The 17,161-nt window shown below is 51.0% G+C and overlaps 14 protein-coding genes across 14 annotated transcripts; 6 read left to right on the top strand and 8 right to left on the bottom strand.

Moving 5' to 3' along the window:
* Positions 1-14: 14 nt before the first annotated feature.
* On the bottom strand, positions 15-677 carry B9G98_02719 (2',3'-cyclic-nucleotide 3'-phosphodiesterase; the record flags this gene model as incomplete). The annotated part of the gene is made up of 1 exon (XM_024809276.1): positions 15-677. One exon carries the CDS (start codon positions 675-677, stop codon positions 15-17), a length of 663 nt encoding a protein of 220 aa, XP_024665044.1.
* A 370-nt stretch (positions 678-1,047) lies between these two features.
* B9G98_02718 (hypothetical protein) lies at positions 1,048-2,928 on the top strand (the record flags this gene model as incomplete). The annotated part of the gene is made up of 1 exon (XM_024809275.1): positions 1,048-2,928. The coding sequence occupies one exon, from the start codon at positions 1,048-1,050 to the stop codon at positions 2,926-2,928; it is 1,881 nt and encodes a 626-aa protein (XP_024665043.1).
* Positions 2,929-2,975: 47 nt separating this feature from the next.
* Positions 2,976-3,743, top strand: B9G98_02717 (hypothetical protein; the record flags this gene model as incomplete). The annotated part of the gene is made up of 1 exon (XM_024809274.1): positions 2,976-3,743. One exon carries the CDS (start codon positions 2,976-2,978, stop codon positions 3,741-3,743), a length of 768 nt encoding a protein of 255 aa, XP_024665042.1.
* Positions 3,744-3,782: 39 nt separating this feature from the next.
* Positions 3,783-4,541, bottom strand: B9G98_02716 (6-phosphogluconolactonase 3; the record flags this gene model as incomplete). Its single annotated transcript, XM_024809273.1, has 1 exon — positions 3,783-4,541. One exon carries the CDS (start codon positions 4,539-4,541, stop codon positions 3,783-3,785), a length of 759 nt encoding a protein of 252 aa, XP_024665041.1.
* Positions 4,542-4,727: 186 nt separating this feature from the next.
* On the top strand, positions 4,728-6,905 carry B9G98_02715 (AMP deaminase; the record flags this gene model as incomplete). Its single annotated transcript, XM_024809272.1, has 1 exon — positions 4,728-6,905. One exon carries the CDS (start codon positions 4,728-4,730, stop codon positions 6,903-6,905), a length of 2,178 nt encoding a protein of 725 aa, XP_024665040.1.
* A 92-nt stretch (positions 6,906-6,997) lies between these two features.
* On the top strand, positions 6,998-8,092 carry B9G98_02714 (peptidyl-prolyl cis-trans isomerase; the record flags this gene model as incomplete). Its single annotated transcript, XM_024809271.1, has 1 exon — positions 6,998-8,092. The coding sequence occupies one exon, from the start codon at positions 6,998-7,000 to the stop codon at positions 8,090-8,092; it is 1,095 nt and encodes a 364-aa protein (XP_024665039.1).
* A 111-nt stretch (positions 8,093-8,203) lies between these two features.
* Positions 8,204-9,577, top strand: B9G98_02713 (Chromatin assembly factor 1 subunit p60; the record flags this gene model as incomplete). The annotated part of the gene is made up of 1 exon (XM_024809270.1): positions 8,204-9,577. The coding sequence occupies one exon, from the start codon at positions 8,204-8,206 to the stop codon at positions 9,575-9,577; it is 1,374 nt and encodes a 457-aa protein (XP_024665038.1).
* Positions 9,540-10,019, bottom strand: B9G98_02712 (Coupling of ubiquitin conjugation to ER degradation protein 1; the record flags this gene model as incomplete). The annotated part of the gene is made up of 1 exon (XM_024809269.1): positions 9,540-10,019. One exon carries the CDS (start codon positions 10,017-10,019, stop codon positions 9,540-9,542), a length of 480 nt encoding a protein of 159 aa, XP_024665037.1.
* An 83-nt stretch (positions 10,020-10,102) lies between these two features.
* B9G98_02711 (Transcriptional regulatory protein SAP30) lies at positions 10,103-10,462 on the bottom strand (the record flags this gene model as incomplete). The annotated part of the gene is made up of 1 exon (XM_024809268.1): positions 10,103-10,462. The coding sequence occupies one exon, from the start codon at positions 10,460-10,462 to the stop codon at positions 10,103-10,105; it is 360 nt and encodes a 119-aa protein (XP_024665036.1).
* Positions 10,463-10,723: 261 nt separating this feature from the next.
* Positions 10,724-11,524, top strand: B9G98_02710 (hypothetical protein; the record flags this gene model as incomplete). Its single annotated transcript, XM_024809267.1, has 1 exon — positions 10,724-11,524. The coding sequence occupies one exon, from the start codon at positions 10,724-10,726 to the stop codon at positions 11,522-11,524; it is 801 nt and encodes a 266-aa protein (XP_024665035.1).
* Positions 11,525-11,581: 57 nt separating this feature from the next.
* On the bottom strand, positions 11,582-13,459 carry B9G98_02709 (Autophagy-related protein 13; the record flags this gene model as incomplete). Its single annotated transcript, XM_024809266.1, has 1 exon — positions 11,582-13,459. One exon carries the CDS (start codon positions 13,457-13,459, stop codon positions 11,582-11,584), a length of 1,878 nt encoding a protein of 625 aa, XP_024665034.1.
* A 122-nt stretch (positions 13,460-13,581) lies between these two features.
* Positions 13,582-14,700, bottom strand: B9G98_02708 (hypothetical protein; the record flags this gene model as incomplete). Its single annotated transcript, XM_024809265.1, has 1 exon — positions 13,582-14,700. The coding sequence occupies one exon, from the start codon at positions 14,698-14,700 to the stop codon at positions 13,582-13,584; it is 1,119 nt and encodes a 372-aa protein (XP_024665033.1).
* Positions 14,701-14,829: 129 nt separating this feature from the next.
* Positions 14,830-15,675, bottom strand: B9G98_02707 (putative mitochondrial carrier C4G8.08; the record flags this gene model as incomplete). Its single annotated transcript, XM_024809264.1, has 1 exon — positions 14,830-15,675. The coding sequence occupies one exon, from the start codon at positions 15,673-15,675 to the stop codon at positions 14,830-14,832; it is 846 nt and encodes a 281-aa protein (XP_024665032.1).
* A 129-nt stretch (positions 15,676-15,804) lies between these two features.
* On the bottom strand, positions 15,805-17,097 carry B9G98_02706 (26S protease regulatory subunit 6A; the record flags this gene model as incomplete). The annotated part of the gene is made up of 1 exon (XM_024809263.1): positions 15,805-17,097. One exon carries the CDS (start codon positions 17,095-17,097, stop codon positions 15,805-15,807), a length of 1,293 nt encoding a protein of 430 aa, XP_024665031.1.
* Positions 17,098-17,161: the final 64 nt, after the last annotated feature.

Below are 17,161 nucleotides of genomic sequence, written 5' to 3'. Positions count from 1 at the left end.
ACAACAAAAAGCCCTCATAAGTCGCGGTAGCCTAACACTTCCCAGTCTTCAGGATCACCCTCGCATGCCACCAATGCAATACGGCCATTGGTCCAGCCAATTCCGCGTGTAGCATAGTTTGGTCCAAACACGTCACTCAGCCTTTGGTCGATGCTTCGTCGATTTGCCTCAGTAACGGAATAAATATTGGAATAGACGAGGGAAAGATGTGGGCGATACTCTGTTTTGGCCCAATCCTCAGCGGCAGCGGAAGCTTGGTCATGTATGGCCCTTTGTTCAGCCTCACTCATAGCACTATAGTGCTGCGAACGAGCGATTAAGGACGGCAAAATGACAAAACTTTCGCGGCAAATCATGGAAAGGGAAACCAGCTCCTGCTCCGGCTTGACTTCTAGAACAACTTTGCGATACTTGTGCTTTCCAAAAGAAAGTTGCTGAAGAATAACATCCACGTGGGGGACGGACTTGGCTGCTGCAAATGCTCGGTTTAGAATCCGATCCACCTCAGATTTACGTGAGACATAAATGCCCGATGTCAGCGTCACGTGTGGATCAAACCTGTGTCCATCATCGAACAAGGGCTTGAGACCATCTATGTTCTGTTTCAACGCATCAAACAGTGGCGTTCCTGGCCTAGGCATCAGCCATAACGCCGCCCTTAGCTCTTGCGTCTCCATTGGCTGAGAGTACGTCAGCAGATCGTCCGAAAAATTGAAGAAGCAACTGTGAGAGAAAGTCGCCACTGAAACCAAGATTTTGGCGGCTCTGAGCTTTGGTACGAGGTGTACAAGCGCAATTGAGCTTTGCAACCGAGCGTCATAGGCTTTGAGACGCCGCTTTGCGGTATAGGGGAGGTTGTCGCAGGAGGTACCTGTCTATTTATAGCGCCCCAAACAATGACTCGTCCAGTCTATTTTGCTGTTTTTCGGCCTGCATTATGTCTACAACCACCGTTCGCAAATGTGGTACCGTTTGACGCACTATGACATCATGTATGTCCATTGTGTAATCCATCAGCCGTTAGAGGTTGCCAACTTGACTACAACAATGGTTCAACTTCCATGGGGCAAACCTCTGGAATTTCCTGTGCGTTATGAAAATGAGGGCAAACTCAAAATTGTCGCCGGCCCAATTCTTCGGTATTGGGGTATGGATGGCACGGATTGGAGAGGCTCCGCCATGTACGTGACTGCCGATGAAGGCAGCAACTACGATGACTTTCCGGTGTTTAAAGTTCAGGAACTCGAAGCCCAGCTTGAAAAGATCTATACTGCGTTCAATCACACGTTTTGGCGATTCAGGTTCACGGTTGAAATGGCTGAAACACAGACCCGCTGCACGTATCAGCTGGGCGCAGAGCACCCGCCTTTCGACTTTTATGTGCCAGGAAAAGACCAGGATATGAACATCATGTTTTATTCTTGTAACGGGTTTTCTTTGAGTACCCAGACGCAGTATTTCAAGGCCTCAATGTGGGACGATGTCATGGACAAACACAAGGCACGCCCGTTTCATGTGATGCTGGGTGGAGGAGATCAGCTCTATTGTGATAATATCAACATTGCCCTGCCAGTGTTTACGGAATGGCGTAAACATAATATCTCCAAAGGTGGATTCCATTACAAGCTCTCCCAGGATGACCGCGATAGTCTGGATGCGTTCTTTTTCTGTGTTTACATTCAGTGGTACGGGATGGGGTACTGGAAAGGCACTGTGGCCAAAACCAATCAGCCCACTTGGCCTACGGCGCTGGCGACACTTCCGTCGATCAACATTTATGATGACCACGACATCATTGATGGCTATGGTTCTTACCGAGACGGAACTATGCGGACACCCATTTTCGAGTCATTGGGTGAAAGCGCTCACCGATATTACATGCTATTCCAGCTGGGTGTTGGGCCGACCGGAGACTCAGCTACCACTGATCCCTCCTTCATTACCATCAACAAAAATGGGCCTTACATCCACTATCCCGCCAAGTCCATCTATGCTCGACTGGGCAAACAGATCGGGTTTCTCGGTCTCGACTGTCGCACTGAGCGGACAAAGCATCAGATCTGTTACCCCCAGACTTATACTGCGGTCTTTAATCGGCTGGAAGCGGAGTTCACTGCCAATCCCGAGATTAAGCACTTGCTGGTGATGCTGGGCGTCCCAATTGCGTATCCCCGCATGGTCTGGGCTGAGATGCTAATGGAGTCGTGCTTTATTGAACCCGTCAAGTTCCTCGCCAGGCATGGTGTAATTTTAAAAGGGTTTGTGAATCATTACGATGGTGAAGTTGAGCTTCTTGACGACTTGAATGATCATTGGTGTGCACGACACCACAAGCAGGAACGTAATGAGTTCATTGCGAGACTACAGAGGTTTGCACAAAAAACTAGCACTCGGGTCACGATTCTGGCTGGCGATGTTCACCTAGCTGGAGTGGGACGGTTTAGAACTTACCGTAAAGACGGGGGAGCCGTGGCTCCAGATACTGACCACCGATTGATGATCTGTCCCGTTTCGAGCGCCATCACCAATACCCCACCGCCAGATCTCCTTGCTGATTTCATGAACAAGCGTAACAAGCTTCATTATCTAGGCAAGCAGACCGTCGAGGATATGGTGCACATGTTCTCTGTGGACACAAAGTCCCAGCCTCGCAACAACAACACTTTGCTGCCCAGGCGTAACTACTTGGTGATCAACTCGATCACTAACGGCGACGGAACTGAAGAGGTCCCTGGTCCTGAGTTCAGTGAATTGCGCAAAGAGCAGTTCGCGTATCCCTCGGAGACCGGTGGTCTGAAACTTACGTTCCAGGTCGAAGAAGACCAATCAACTACTGATCACAATACTGTTGCTTATTCTATGAACGTACCTCCTCTCCACCGTCCCGGAACAGAAAAAGTCGCTAATGCACCTGAGGAGGCTATGTAGTGTAATCTCGTAATCGACTTATTTTTTCTCCATTCTAGAATCCATCAATGGCTCGCCCCCCTATAGCACCGGCGCCAGAGAATATTATTGTGCAAACCAGGGCACCTGAGGTCAAGACAGGATTGAACACGTCGAAAAAATGGGAGTTGCCCCCCCGGCCGAAGCCAGGTCGGAAGGCAAAGCCGCGGGCGTCACCTTGCCATGGCCACAAAACGCATAACCATGGCGGTGGGGAAGACGACCACTGTGGGATCTGTACAAAGGAGTCTGGGTGTATTTGTGCAGAGGTTGGGCTACGACCGGCGCCTCCGAGTGATCATTTCAGTCCTGCTAGCACTCTCCCGACTCCAAAAGAGATCGACTTTAGTAACTTTGAGGTAAAACAGGCTGTACCTCTAAACCGGGTGTCCAAGTCGAGGAATAGTGTGTCCAAGTTTGCAAAGCTCCCCGAAATACAACCGCCCACCCTTGATCTCCCAGATTCGAAATGTGGGTTTTGTACAGACCACACCCCTTGCATTTGTACCGGTGAGGGGTTGAAAGAAGAAGCGACAGAGTCGGCACCAGCAGGAGCATGCGAGGAGTGTGCCAAGGATTCTTTCTCAATGCTGTTCTGCCTAGGGTTGTCCTCCAGCCAGCCGTTGCCTGCAAACGTCCCCTCGATCTCTTGCACGTCTGCATATAAGACCCTGAAAAGCCATCGAAACTATGAAAAGTCAGATATGGGCCATTTGGTGACTCTTTTACAGTCGAGCGACCGTAAGGTAGGTCTCCAGAGCATCAACGAGGCACTAAAGTACCTGAACACCCTGTAACTATATTTATATAATGAGAAACGAGTTCCTATTTTGTGTTTAAACCTTGGCGTTGATATCAGGGACGTTCACGCCAGCGACAGCATCGTGGTCGCAGAACCAAACAACCTCGTTTTTGGCGAGCTGGTTGACCTGGAAAGAAGGCAAGGCAGGGTCTCTCTTGACAAAAACGCCTTTGATGGCTTCGTTCTTGGACGAACCAATGGTAACAAACACCAAGTGGTCAGCATTGGCCAGAGCCCGCTTGGTGAGAGTGATGCGGCGGGGAGGGGGCTTGGGAGAGTCGTCGAGAGAAGACACAAACAGCTCACGCTCCTCCAGCAACTTGTGGCCCGGGAACAGGGAGCAATTGTGTCCATCAGGACCCATGCCGAGATAGACGAGGTCAATAACAGGGTCGGGGCCCAGCTCCTTGATGAGGCGGGCCTGGTAGTCCTTTGCGAACTCAGCGCTGGGGGTGGAGGCCACATCGAAGTCGGTGTCGTTCAGCGAGAAGCACACGGGACGCTCGTTTTCAGGAAGCTTGGACAGGAACTCCTTCTCAAAGACACCGAAATTGGAATCCGCATGGTCGTTCTTGACAATGCGCTCGTCCGCAAGCCAGATGTTCCACTTGGACAGCCTGGCGTGCGGGTTGCCGACCAGGCCCTCAGCCATTGTCTTTGCAAGCGATCCACCGGAAATTGCAACGTCAAACCGGTCCTTTTTAGCAAGAACCCGGTCCTGAATATGCAGCACATAGAGTGCGAGCTCGTTTGGCAAGGTATCGAGACTATTTACGGTGATGTGAGCAACCATGTTGAAAGATGACAAGTGCGTGTGCCGAGCGATTTAAGCGTCCCAACTTCCGATTTGCGAGGGTTCCTGGGTGACTCCTCGAGGGCTCAAACACCGCCGATCGCCCTAACCCTGTTGATTTGCAACGGAGATTAAAAAAAGCGTGCCTGGCCTCACGACTGTTTGCTGTTTGATTGCCACCCTAAGATGTCGCGATTGTCAAACTCGTTCGAGGATAGCGATGACGATCAGTCGAATGACCCCTACCAGATCTCTTACCGCCAAGAGAAGCAGTATGCAGAACTCCAAGGCCGGATGAAGGCGCTGGATGTGGTGGATAGGTTCGACAAAACAGGCTTTCCTGAGCCGTGCGCTCCGATTTCCGAGCAGGCTCCGAATGCAAAGTACAGAGATGACAAGGATTTGCCACCCCTCCCGCCAATCGTCGGCGTTAGAGGTGCTCGACGAAGAGGCACTCTTGATCTCCACGAGACCGAGGATGCGGATCAAATTGCCCGCTTGAGGGAAATGTACGGTAAGGTCGCTGCTTGTATTGATGCACGCGAGCGGTTTATGTCTGTCTCGTTGCAAAACGAACAAGAGAACCCCAAGAACCTCGAGGGCTGGAAAATTTATCCGGAGCCCCCCGCCCCGATGTATCACCCTGGAACCAAACAATTCGCCCCCAGACCTCGAAAGGAGCCCACACCAGCCAACATTGGCAGCGACTTTCATTTTTCAGAGTGCGAAATTCCAGAGGCAAACTCGTATACTGTCAAGCGGAACGAAGAGTATGTGTACGAAGTCTTTGACGACAACGAAAAGCCGATTGCCAAAATTCCAACTCTTGCCGAATACTATGAAGCCTACGAGTACATTTCTAGCTGTAGCACCGATGGGCCGTGCAAGACCTTTGCATTCCGTCGCCTGCAATACCTCGACGCCAAGTGGAATTTGTACTATCTGTTAAATCAGGATGAAGAAGTCCTTAAGTCCAAGCAAATCCCCCATCGTGATTTCTACAATGTGCGTAAGGTAGATACGCATGTTCACCACTCTGCTTGTATGACCCAGAAGCACTTGTTGCGGTTTATCAAAAGTAAGCTCAAAAAGTCGCCCAACGAGTTGGTGATTCGTCGTGATGGTAAAGAGCTGACACTCGAACAGGTGTTTGAGTCATTGAATCTCACTGCTTATGACCTTAATATCGATACGCTCGATATGCATGCCCACCAGGAGGCATTCCATCGCTTTGACAAATTCAATCTGAAGTACAACCCAATCGGCGAGTCACGTTTGCGCGAAATATTCCTCAAGACCGACAATTTCGTCGACGGAAGATACCTTGCAGAACTCACCAAAGAGGTTTTCAGCGATTTGGAACAGTCCAAGTATCAAATGGCAGAGTACCGTATTTCCATTTATGGCCGTTCAAAAGACGAATGGACCAAGCTGGCCAAATGGGTGGTTGACAACAAGCTGTTCTCTTCAAACGTCCGCTGGCTCATCCAAGTACCACGGCTGTACAATGTTTATAAACAGTCGGGTCTTGTTGAAAATTTTGGTGATGTTGTTCGGAACGTTTTCGAGCCTTTGTTCGAGGTTACCAAAGACCCGACCTCCGACCCCAAGCTACACATCTTTTTACAGCGAGTTATTGGATTTGACAGTGTGGACGATGAATCAAAAGCCGACCAACCTCTTTACGCTCGTCTTGTGACACCTGATCAATGGAACACCGGTGCTAACCCGCCCTATACTTACTGGCTCTACTACCTCTATGCCAACATGGCATCTCTCAACCAGTACCGCAAGAAGCTAGGCTTCAACACTTTTGTGTTGAGACCACATGCTGGTGAAGCAGGAGACCCGGAGCACCTTATTGGAGCTTTCTTGACCTCGCAGGGTATTGCCCACGGCATTTTGTTACGCAAACTACCCTTTATTCAATTCTTATACTATTTGGAGCAAGTCGGTATTGCAATGTCACCACTTTCTAACAATGCTTTGTTCTTGTCGTATGAAAAGAATCCATTTGTCAACTACTTCCGTCGTGGTCTCAATGTGTCACTCAGCACAGACGATCCACTACAGTTCTCGTTTACCCGTGAGCCGCTGATCGAGGAGTACAGCATTGCTATTCAAATTTACAAACTGAGTGCTGTAGACTCCCGTGAGCTCGCTCTTTACTCCGTCAAACAAAGCGGATTCGAACACGAAGTCAAAGACCACTGGGGTTACAACATGCACAATAGCGAGATCAACATCGAGAAGACCAACATTCCCGAGCCCCGTCTGGCTTATCGCAGAGAAACTTTGCAGCATGAAAGGGCTTTGGTCGATAAATATGGTCGCAATAACCGGGTTCTGGATAATTTAGACTAGCTAATCGCAATCTCCGAATCTCGAATATTCCACCTCTTGGTCTACATAAGCATCTGCATCACGGCTGGCTTCCCACCGACATACAACCAATAATGAGACCACGCACGTTTATGGACATTGAAATCGGCGGCGAGCCTGTTGGCCGCATTGTTTACGAGCTTTACAGCGACGTGGTGCCCAAGACTGCCGAGAACTTCCGGGCGCTTTGCACTGGTGAGAAAGGCGAGGGATCCATGGGTAAACCGCTGTACTTCAAAGGCTCTGACTTCCACCGCGTGATTAAAGAGTTTATGATCCAGGGTGGTGACTTTACTGCCGGCAACGGAACTGGCGGCGAGTCCATTTATGGCGAAAAGTTCGAGGATGAGAATTTCGATCTCAAGCATGACAAGCCCTTTTTGCTTTCAATGGCCAATGCTGGCCCTGGAACCAACGGTTCTCAGTTCTTTGTGACCACTGCTCCTACTCCTCACCTTGATGGCAAGCATGTTGTGTTTGGTGAGGTTATTTCTGGCAAGGGTGTTGTCCGTGAGATTGAAAACACCAAGACTGGCGAGCAGGACAAGCCAGTCAAGCCGGTTGTTATCGTCGATTGTGGTGAGCTTGCTGAAGGTGAACCTGCGACACCCGCTGATCCCACTGGTGATACCTTTGAGGCATTCCCTGAAGACGAGCCCAGTTGTCAAGAGAAAGATGACGAGGCCAACTTGAAGACTGCCTTGACGGTTGTTCAAAAACTCAAGGAGCTGGGAACTCAGCAATTCAAGCTCAAGAACCTCGACCTTGCGTTGGCTAAATACCGCAAGGCCATCAAGTATGCTTATCACTTCGATGTCGATCCCGACCACGCTCTTTACAACGAGTACCAGAAGCTGAAGGTTAGTTTGTGGTTGAATGTTGCACTAATTAATTTACAGCTGAACCGGGCCCAGCCTACTATCGATGCCGCAGATTCTGTTTTGAGTTTGGCTACTGCTACGCCTGCTGAGCAGGCAAAGGCATACTACCGCCGGGCGGTTGCTCGCAAGCAGCTCAAAGATTTAGAGGGTGCTTTGAGTGATTTGTCTGAGGCTGAGTCTCGTATGCCTCAGGATGCTGGCGTTCTGGCTGAGAAAAAGACTGTCGAGCAGCTCGTTGCTAAACGGAAACAGAGTCAACGTGCTGCCTACTCTAAGTTCTTTTCTTAGATATATCTGCTTCTATTTCGCCAATTTTTTTTTGGGCTTTTCTTGACTCAGTTAGCTTTATATGTACTTTAATTACTGCTGATGTGATTTTGCACGACGCGTTCTGCTGACATGAAGGCTAAACCATTAACGGTGCATTGGCACCAAGATGATCAGCCAATATATAGTGCTGATTTTCAGCCGAATACGCCTGTAACCCAAGGATTGAGTCCTCGTTTAGCAACTGCAGGCGGTGATAACAACGTTCGGCTGTGGCAGCTCAACATGGAGTCTCTGGAAAACGCGACCGACACGTCTGTCGCGTCAGTTGTATACATTGCAACATTAGAAAAACACACACAGGCAGTAAACGTTGTCAAATTCGATCCCAGTGGTCGATTTCTTGCGTCGGCCGGCGACGACGGTGTGATCTGTATTTGGACCTTGGCGTCCTCTGAGCCTAGAAAAATGTTTGGAGAGGAGGAACTGGTAGATTTGGAGTCGTGGCGAGTTCTGACTACATGCAGAGGCACAGGGGCCGAAATTTATGACCTCGCGTGGAGCCCTGACTCCAAGTATATTGCTGCTGCTGTTATGGACAACACTACCCGAATTTACGCCGCAGAGACCGGGAAATGCGTCAAGCAGCTAGCCGAACATGGCCATTATGTGCAAGGAGTTGCATGGGACCCTAATAATGAGTATCTTGCTACACAATCAAGTGACCGAACAATGATTGTTTACAAAGTGACTACGAAAAATGGAGCATTGATAGTAGGTTCGCCACAGAGAACGACAAAACGAGAGCTTGATGATGGCAGACTTGCTCTGTATCATAACGAGACGTTCACGTCGTTCTTTAGGCGACTGGCGTTTGCTCCAGATGGAAGCTTGTTGGTGAGCCCTGCAGGTCAGCTTCGCAACCCCCAACAACCTGATTCAGACGTCTTCTATATTTTTACTCGAGCTGGACTTGGGAAAGGCCCCGCTGCATTGGTCGCTGGCGACAAACCTAGCCTGGCGGTGGCCTTTTCACCGGTGCCCCGCAAGCTTGAGGGCTCTTCAGCCATCGGTCTACCATACCGCCTAATTTATGCGGTTGCTTTGTATGACAGTGTTATGATCTATGACACCAGCAGGGCGGCCCCCCTAGCGCAAGTGCGTAACATCCATTATTCTTCATTAACCGACCTGGCCTGGACGCCAGACGGCAACACATTATTTGTGACGTCCACTGACGGGTTTTGTTCTGCATTGCTATTCGAATCAGGAGAATTAGGAGATGTTTATGATAGTCCACTGCTGAATACAAAATCTATGGAGCCAAGAGTCACACCGTCGCCCATTAAGCAGGCCAGTCTTGACGCGTTTGCAAAGCCAGGGACCCCAGAGAAAGTACAGACAAAGATCCCGGCGCCAGTTTTTAGTCCGGTAACCCCAGGTGTCAAGGTTAAAAAGCGAGTGGCGCCTACTCTGATTTCTTCAACGCCGCCTGGCGGGCCTTGAGAATCATGCTTTGGCGCTGAGCCCGCAGCTGAGTCTCTCTTTCTTGGCGGGAATCCTTCCAGCCAGATGCAAATGCCTGTTCCTGCTCGTCTAAACTCACATTGTATCGATCCAGGAGGGTCTCTGCCTTGGCCTTGCTGGCGGCCGGCTTGGCCTGGAAGGGCGGACGCTCGGCAAACTCATTGCGGTTGACACGAACCAGTAGACGATCAATCGTACGCTCTACATTGCGGGTCTGCGCCAAGTCATGGAGAATAACGTCCCGAGGGACCTGGGGAAGCATGACCTCGACGATCTCAACCATTTCGTTACGAACGCGCCCGCGCCTTCGCTCAACACCAGGATCGCGCTGTGCTGGCGGCTTCACATGCATGACGAGTTTGGCCGTGACGAAAATCATCGCCACACCTGCCAACAGCAGCCAAGTCGAAGTGTCGGACATGATGACAAAACAGACGACTCGCTAGGCGAGCTCGCAGGTGGTTTAGTGGACAAGATGAGCGAAGCGAAACTACGTAGAATAAATTAAAAATTGAGCTTGAAGACGTCATCCTTGTGCTTTACCGCGTACACAAAATTGACGATTGTGTCAGTTTCCTTGATGGGCTCGGCCGCAAAGTGATCCTTTATTGCTTTTGTTAATTCATTGCGAGTGCCTCTGTGCGAGTGCTTACTGCTCCACGTACGCTTGCCAACCGAGCCGCCAAGCATGAATCCCTCACAAGTCATGGGGCAAGGCTCGGGCAGGTTGTATCTTCTCCGGTACTTTCGCAGCGAAGCGAGCGGCAGGGCTTCAAAATTAACGGGATCCTCCAAAATTTCTTGCTCCTGGGGCTCGGCCGCGGACATAATAGCCGCACGCTTTGATCGAGGTTTGTTTGCCATGATGCAGTAGTCAATGAATAAAGTAACATTCAACCCATGCAAAAGGGCGGCTTCTTGGGGCCAGGGCTAGGGCGCAGCAAAGTGAAGGCCCGTACAACAAAAAACCAACTTGTCCTGCATAAATCAGCACCTCCACTTGGGCTCCAACACCCCATGGGCTTAACATCCCCGTCCTGTGGACCTGCACCCTAACCCCAGTGGTCCATATCCCCCATGTTTTTAAGCGGGTCTCCTGTTTTACCGTCCCGTGTTTGCTTGTGAATGTCAATGGCTGTCGATAACACGGATTTTATCATCTCCGCCATCTCATGGGTCCTTTGTGTTGTTTCCAATATCAGGTACGAGTTTGGTCGCAGATCCCCCTGGGACCACGGACACCAAGATGATGTCGCCTTCACCCCGTTCACGGCGAATTTGCCACTTATTGCCATCTTCTGGTTGACCACCAGTCTCCTCCAAATCATCTATCTGGGTCGTTACTTCAGTGTGACCCCAAAAAACCTCACCTGGCACTTTATCGGTAGCAATTGCTTGCTGCTGTTCTGGTCCTACTTGTTTGCCCGGGGCCACTACTTTTTGTCGCTGATCACCGTCATCGCCAATTTCGTCAATTTGGCCATTGCGTATATTGTGACGGGCTCCTACCGCATCCGACCCCTCTCTGCCTGGTTTATCGTCCACGGTGCCATTGTCGCCCTGCCCCTGCAGTGGGTCTTCTACTTGGTGTTCTGGAACGGCGCTGTTCTGTTCCACGCCAGGCACATACTTTCCCGCGTCGTAGCAAACATTCTGGTTTGGGACTTTTTGTTGGTGCCGGGCTTGCTGGTGCTCTTGTTTGGCGACTATCTTTCTGGTCTCGCCGCGGCTTGGATCTCGCTTGCATTGGCATTCGGCCAATTGTTCACCAAAGTTTTTGCCCTCCAGTGGATCTTTTCGTTCATCATTACCGGCTGTCTATTTGTGCTTGCTGTCGTGTTCTCTGTTCGCCCTCCTCCCGAGTTCGACTTTATCGATGTTTCGGTTGTCGACGAAACCGCTCCGCTCATTTCTGAGGAAGCTTGATGTGACAGGTTTATGTATTATTAAATATTCAGCTTCTACATAAGCTTGTTTTTAAATTCATATACAGTTCATATCGCTCATGGCGAATAATAGCTCATCATCTGATCCGTCCTTGACGTCGTCGTCTTCGTCCCCTGGGCCCGCCGTATCGCTGTCAATGTAATAGCTCAACCTATTACGTGCTCGTTGTTGAGCTGCAGAGGTTCGGCTGGTGCTCGTTACACTGGTGCTGCTGGGGCGCCGACTGCGGGGCGGATCATTGACGCTGGGGCTTCGTCCAGAATACTGCTCGCTTAACCGAGACGGCACAATCGGGGGGTGTGCATAACGCGCTAGGGCACTCGCTGCACCTCCCGAGAGCTTGCCTTGTGAAATTGAGCCGGCAACGGGATTTAGAACCTCGACAGGGGCCACGGCAGCGGGGGCAGATGATGCATGAGGAAACGCATTCCCCGGGTTTGTCGGACTCAGACTTTCTATCAATGGAATGGGGCGCGAAGGACTAAGGGATCGTGCTGAGCTTGGCGACCCTACAAACCCACTCGGGCGTACTGGCGACACAGGACCTGGCTCCACCGGAGACTCTATCCGCTGTGAAGATAGCATTAGCGACTCGGTAAGTTGCATGTATGATTGCCGCATATTCTGATATTTCGACAGCGAGTTGTCCAACGATGTTGACGTATGCCCCTTGAACCCGCTGGCACGCTTCTGTGTATCGTTGACGAATCTCATGAAATCACCAACGCCACTGTTGGGCACATATATACCAGAACCAGGTTCCAAACTTGACGGCGTGGACGCTGTACTCACTGGGTTGCTGCGGTAGTCTACGCTGTGGCGTGACTCCAAAGACCCAGGGCGACCCATGGCAGACTGGCGAGAAGCAAACGACGACAAAAACCTATGCATACTCGACGAGGTGGACGAGTTGAAAGATCCAGCAGCCGTTCCACTGGCGCCAGCTTTAGGTACGGGCACTGGCGAGCTACCAACAACCCCGCCCGCGTTTGGTCCGGTTGAGTTCGCTCTCGCCACACTGCCATTGCTAGGTGTTCTGGCACGATTTGTATTCATTGCTGCCGGCTCAGGAGTGCGGAATGGCTGGGTAAAAGATACAATTGGCCTTGAGCGGGAGCGGGGAGTCGAGAGCTCTGTCGGCCGGTCAAGTTCTAAGAATTGTTGGGCAAACACCACATCCGCATCGTCGATTCCGAAATTGACCTCTGTGCGATAGGATATGGTCAGATTTAAGGTGCCAGCCGGGGTGGTTATGGGTGAAAAGGCATAACTCGCGAGATGGCTGGTGGCATCTGGGGAAACGGAGAGTGCCGACGATGGAGGGGTGGAGCTGGGACTGGCCCCGATTTTTTCAGAAAGGCCCACGCGGCCACGAGAGGAAATGGGACGGCTACCATCCAAAGCTCTGCAGCCAATGCGAAGTGGGCTGGCCGCAAGCTTTTGTCTTGTTAAGCGTTGGTACAACGACCAAGTAGGCAGTAGTCTGCTAAGAGTATAGAGAGCACGCATTGCGACAATACAACGCTTGTATACAACGGGCAAGTCTTCCGGCTGGCCCTTTTGGTCGGGGCGGAACTCGACGATCCAGCGCTCCAACACGATCTCCTTGCGCTCCCCGGGCCAGGTTTTACCCTGGGCATCTGTGAAAACAAGCGATTGCTTGGGTTTGAGCTCGCTCACATCAAGGTAAACCTCCACCACAAGTGGAGGGAGCGGTGTACCGCTTTCGGCCGCTGTACGCCACTGCCGTAAATCGTCCCGCATCCCGTCCAGCTCCTCAATTTCGAGATTGAACCACTTGTTGGTTTTGCCAGTCCCTGAAGCATTTGGCACTAGCCGCGACCCGGCAGCTATTTGCACCACCTTGTTGAAAAAGTTGTGTATTACCTGCTGTAATTTGCCACGTTCAGACATTCATCGGCTTTTTGTGTACTACAAAGTCAGGAAGCTGTCTTACTCCCTCTTACGTTATTGCTAAGCGGCATCAGTGGGACTGCATAGGTGCGTTCGCCCAGATTAATGACTACATGAACTGTTTACAACGAGCCGCCCAAAGCGTTTACAAGATCCGCCAAAATATCTTTGGTGTTTTCGATACCAATTGAAACCCGCAGAATAGTATCAGGCACCCTTGCGTCGGTCATGATGCGCCATTCGATCATCGACTCCACGCCGCCCAACGAGGTGCAGTGATGGAACAGCTTGAGCTTGCCTGGCAGCTCCATAGCAGACTTGCGATCCACAGTGGTCAGCTGGAACACTGGTCCTCCGCCCAATGGCAAGTGGCGCTTTACGTACTCGTCCGTTTGGAGAGACGCATGACTCACGTCCTGCAGGAGTGGAAGCTCAGACTTGTGCTGGGATAGATACGCCACGATCGTATTCGAAGACTCGGCCTGCTGCTTGATGCGCATGTTGTAGGTACGCAGTGACCGCAGCAATGTCCAGGACTCCAGCGACGGCAGGATTGTGCCCAAAGCAATGCGCTCCAACCTCAGCTTTTCCCGAACCGAATTGTCCTTGACGCAGAGCACGCCAGACAGCGTGTCGGAATGGCCGCCGAAATACTTGCTTCCCGAGTGCATAACGATATCGGCACCCCACTTGAAAGGATCGAACAGAGGAGGAGGAGCGAACGTGGAATCAACAACCAGAGTTGCACCCCGAGATTTCGCGATGGCCGAGTACTTTTCGATGTCCCTGGCCAAGGCGGAGGGATTAATGGGGGTTTCCAGATGAATGACATCTCCCTTGTTCAACAAGGTTGGGTCGTCATCGAGATCAATCAGCTTCACCCCGTAGTTCCGCTGCAACATGCTTAACATCGCTGCAACCCCGGCGTATCCTTGGCCTACCATGACTACCTTCGGATTCAGGTAAAACATGGCGGCATGGAACGCGGCTAGGCCGTTGGAATATGCGACTGCATGGCCACCAATAATCTCACCGAGCACGGCTTCGACTCGATCAACATTGTTCTGGTTTAGTCGGGAATAAATGGGTTTACCGTTCAAATCGTCTAGTCCAGGTGTCACCGTAGACAGGTCTGCGGGGTAATCATAAGTAGTCGTAACATGGATAGGAGGAGCTACATCCGCGCATTCTTCGATACCATCATCAGCATGGAGGCCTGTGGTCGCGTAGTCAAAGGTCATATTCAGCAATCCACCAGTTCATCCAGTCAGCTCCGATTTTATAAATCTATATGCAGGGTTCGGGTGATAATGCAGTCACCCGGGAAGACTCACTTATCTATACACGAAAATACTCCAGGCCGTGACCAACTAAGGATCGAGCTCGGGTTGAGCAGCCGCCAGTTGAAAGTTCGGGTCTGGATGCATCATTTCTACAATGGCCATAGTGAACATGCTAGAGGGCACAGCACACACGAGACGGGAGCCAAGACCCTTGAACACCGCCCTGAAGATCCCCCCCTCTTTAATGAGGTTGTATGCAACTCTCAAAACACCGTGTTTATCATCTGGCCGCAGGCCGCCAATTTCTCGTGAGTAGGCCAGCTGCTGTCTCGTCTTGATGACGTCTAGAAAATTAGTGAAGGTTCCGGCTGTAACCGAGGCAGAGCCCGCCGCCATCATATTGTTGAGTAGAAACATGTTGGGATTCGGCCAGGCGTTTGTGAGAGCGAGTTTGACGTTTTCATAAGAAACCCACCATACGACAGAGTGAGGCAAGAAAACCACGATTCCCATCCAGTAGCCTCGAAAAAATCCGACCAATCCCTCGTTCAAATAAATATCTTTCATCACCGTGCGCATACGCTGCCGAGTAGACGAGATCTGCATACGACCCTTGAGGACCTCCATTGGCGTCCAGATAAATGATGAGGCTACCTCGGCCATTGCTCCGCTAATAACGTAGTTTGTGATGCTCGTGGCACCGAGTGTGGACGATAGCCACGTCTTTGTTTGGCGGTATGCTACCAAATATGCGGTGAAGCCCGGCACTGCAAACATGGTCGACGGTACGAGACCGTTCCAATACATGCGAAGAGGCACCTTCCTTCGCACCACCGACGCTTGTTTCAGTGTTCTTATCGTGTCTATGGGATGAAACACGACTTTGGAAGCCACGCTGGCAACAACGGATGCCCCTACCGTCTCCACATCCATAGGGCGGAAGGATTGAAGCTACGGGAGATGACAAAGCGCGAATTTTTATAGAAACAAAATTACAGTTAGCGAAACGATAGTTGAAATAAAAATTCCTTGATGAGAAGTAGCTGCGCCGGCACAGGCAGACTAGGCATAGAATGACACGCTCTTTGATTTGCGAGCTTGGACCTCCCCAATTGCCTCTACAAAGTCCTCGTGCGTGATTTTGTTTTTTCCTGTGCGCAGAGCAATCATACCTGCTTCAACACAGACTGCCTTGAGTTGTGCACCGTTGAACTCGTCGGTGGATCGAGCCAGCTCATCCCAATTGATGTCGTCCGCGGTTGCCATTTGTCGTGAATGGATCTGGAGGATACCTGCACGCGACTCTTCGTTGGGCAGAGGGAACTCGATCTTTCTGTCGAGACGGCCAGATCGCAACAATGCTGGATCAAGCACGTCCACACGATTGGTCGCCGCCAGCACCTTAACTCTATCATCAGATCCAAATCCGTCTAATTGATTCAGTAGTTCCAACATAGTGCGTTGCACCTCACGGTCACCTGATTTGTCGCTATCGAACCGCTTGGTTCCAATTGCGTCCAGCTCGTCAATGAAAATAACAGTGGGGGCTTTCTCCTTGGCCAGAGCAAACGCATCTCGCACCAACTTGGCACCATCACCAATGAACATCTGCACAAGCTGCGGGGCTGCCAGTTTCAAAAACGTGGCATTTGTCTGAGCAGCACACGCACGGGCAAGCAACGTTTTGCCCGTACCAGGAGGGCCATACATGAGAGCACCCTTGGGCGGCTTGATGCCCATGGACTTGAATTTTTCCGCTTGCCGCATGGGCGAAACCACTGCCTCGTCCAGCTCCTCGATCTGCTTGTCTAGACCACCAATATCCGAATAAGTTTCTGTGGGCTTTTCGTCAACTTCCATTGCCTTGACCCGCGAATCGTACTCTGCGGGTAGCTTGTCCAAAACAAGGTACGAGTCCTTATTTACACCAACGAGGTCGCCGGGCTTAAGGTCTTCGGGGGAAACAAGACCGACCAAAGGCAAAAACACCGTTTGGCGTGTAGACGTCTTGATAACTGCCGACTTGCCGGTTCGGGCCGCGTGGAGGTCTACGTTGGCACCCTCACCAGCATCGTTTGCTTCGACGTCCAAAAGCTCAACAATGTTAGAAACAAGATACGGCAGCTGCTTGTTCTGCTCAATTTTGTCCTGGTTGTCCTTGATTTTATCCTGCATGGTGTTGCGTTCATGACTTAACCGCTGGAACTCCGTTCTCATCACCTGTAAATCATTATTCAACAGCATGCATCTCGTACGGATCTCGTCGACACTGGAGTTGCGGATCTGCTCCTCCATATCGTCATACTGGTCGTCTTGCGCCACCGAACTCGCGGCAACATCCTCAACACTCGCCATCGTTAGATTGTGGGTGACAGCTCTACAAGTTACTAAGGCAGGCCACCGCCCCCTAGTCATATTG

This window comes from Wickerhamiella sorbophila (genome assembly GCF_002251995.1).
Source record: "Wickerhamiella sorbophila strain DS02 chromosome Unknown contig3, whole genome shotgun sequence".
In the NCBI taxonomy this organism is placed as follows: domain Eukaryota; kingdom Fungi; phylum Ascomycota; class Dipodascomycetes; order Dipodascales; family Trichomonascaceae; genus Wickerhamiella; species Wickerhamiella sorbophila.
Note: the sequence above shows the minus strand (reverse complement) of the source record. Positions and strands in the feature narration are given on the sequence as shown.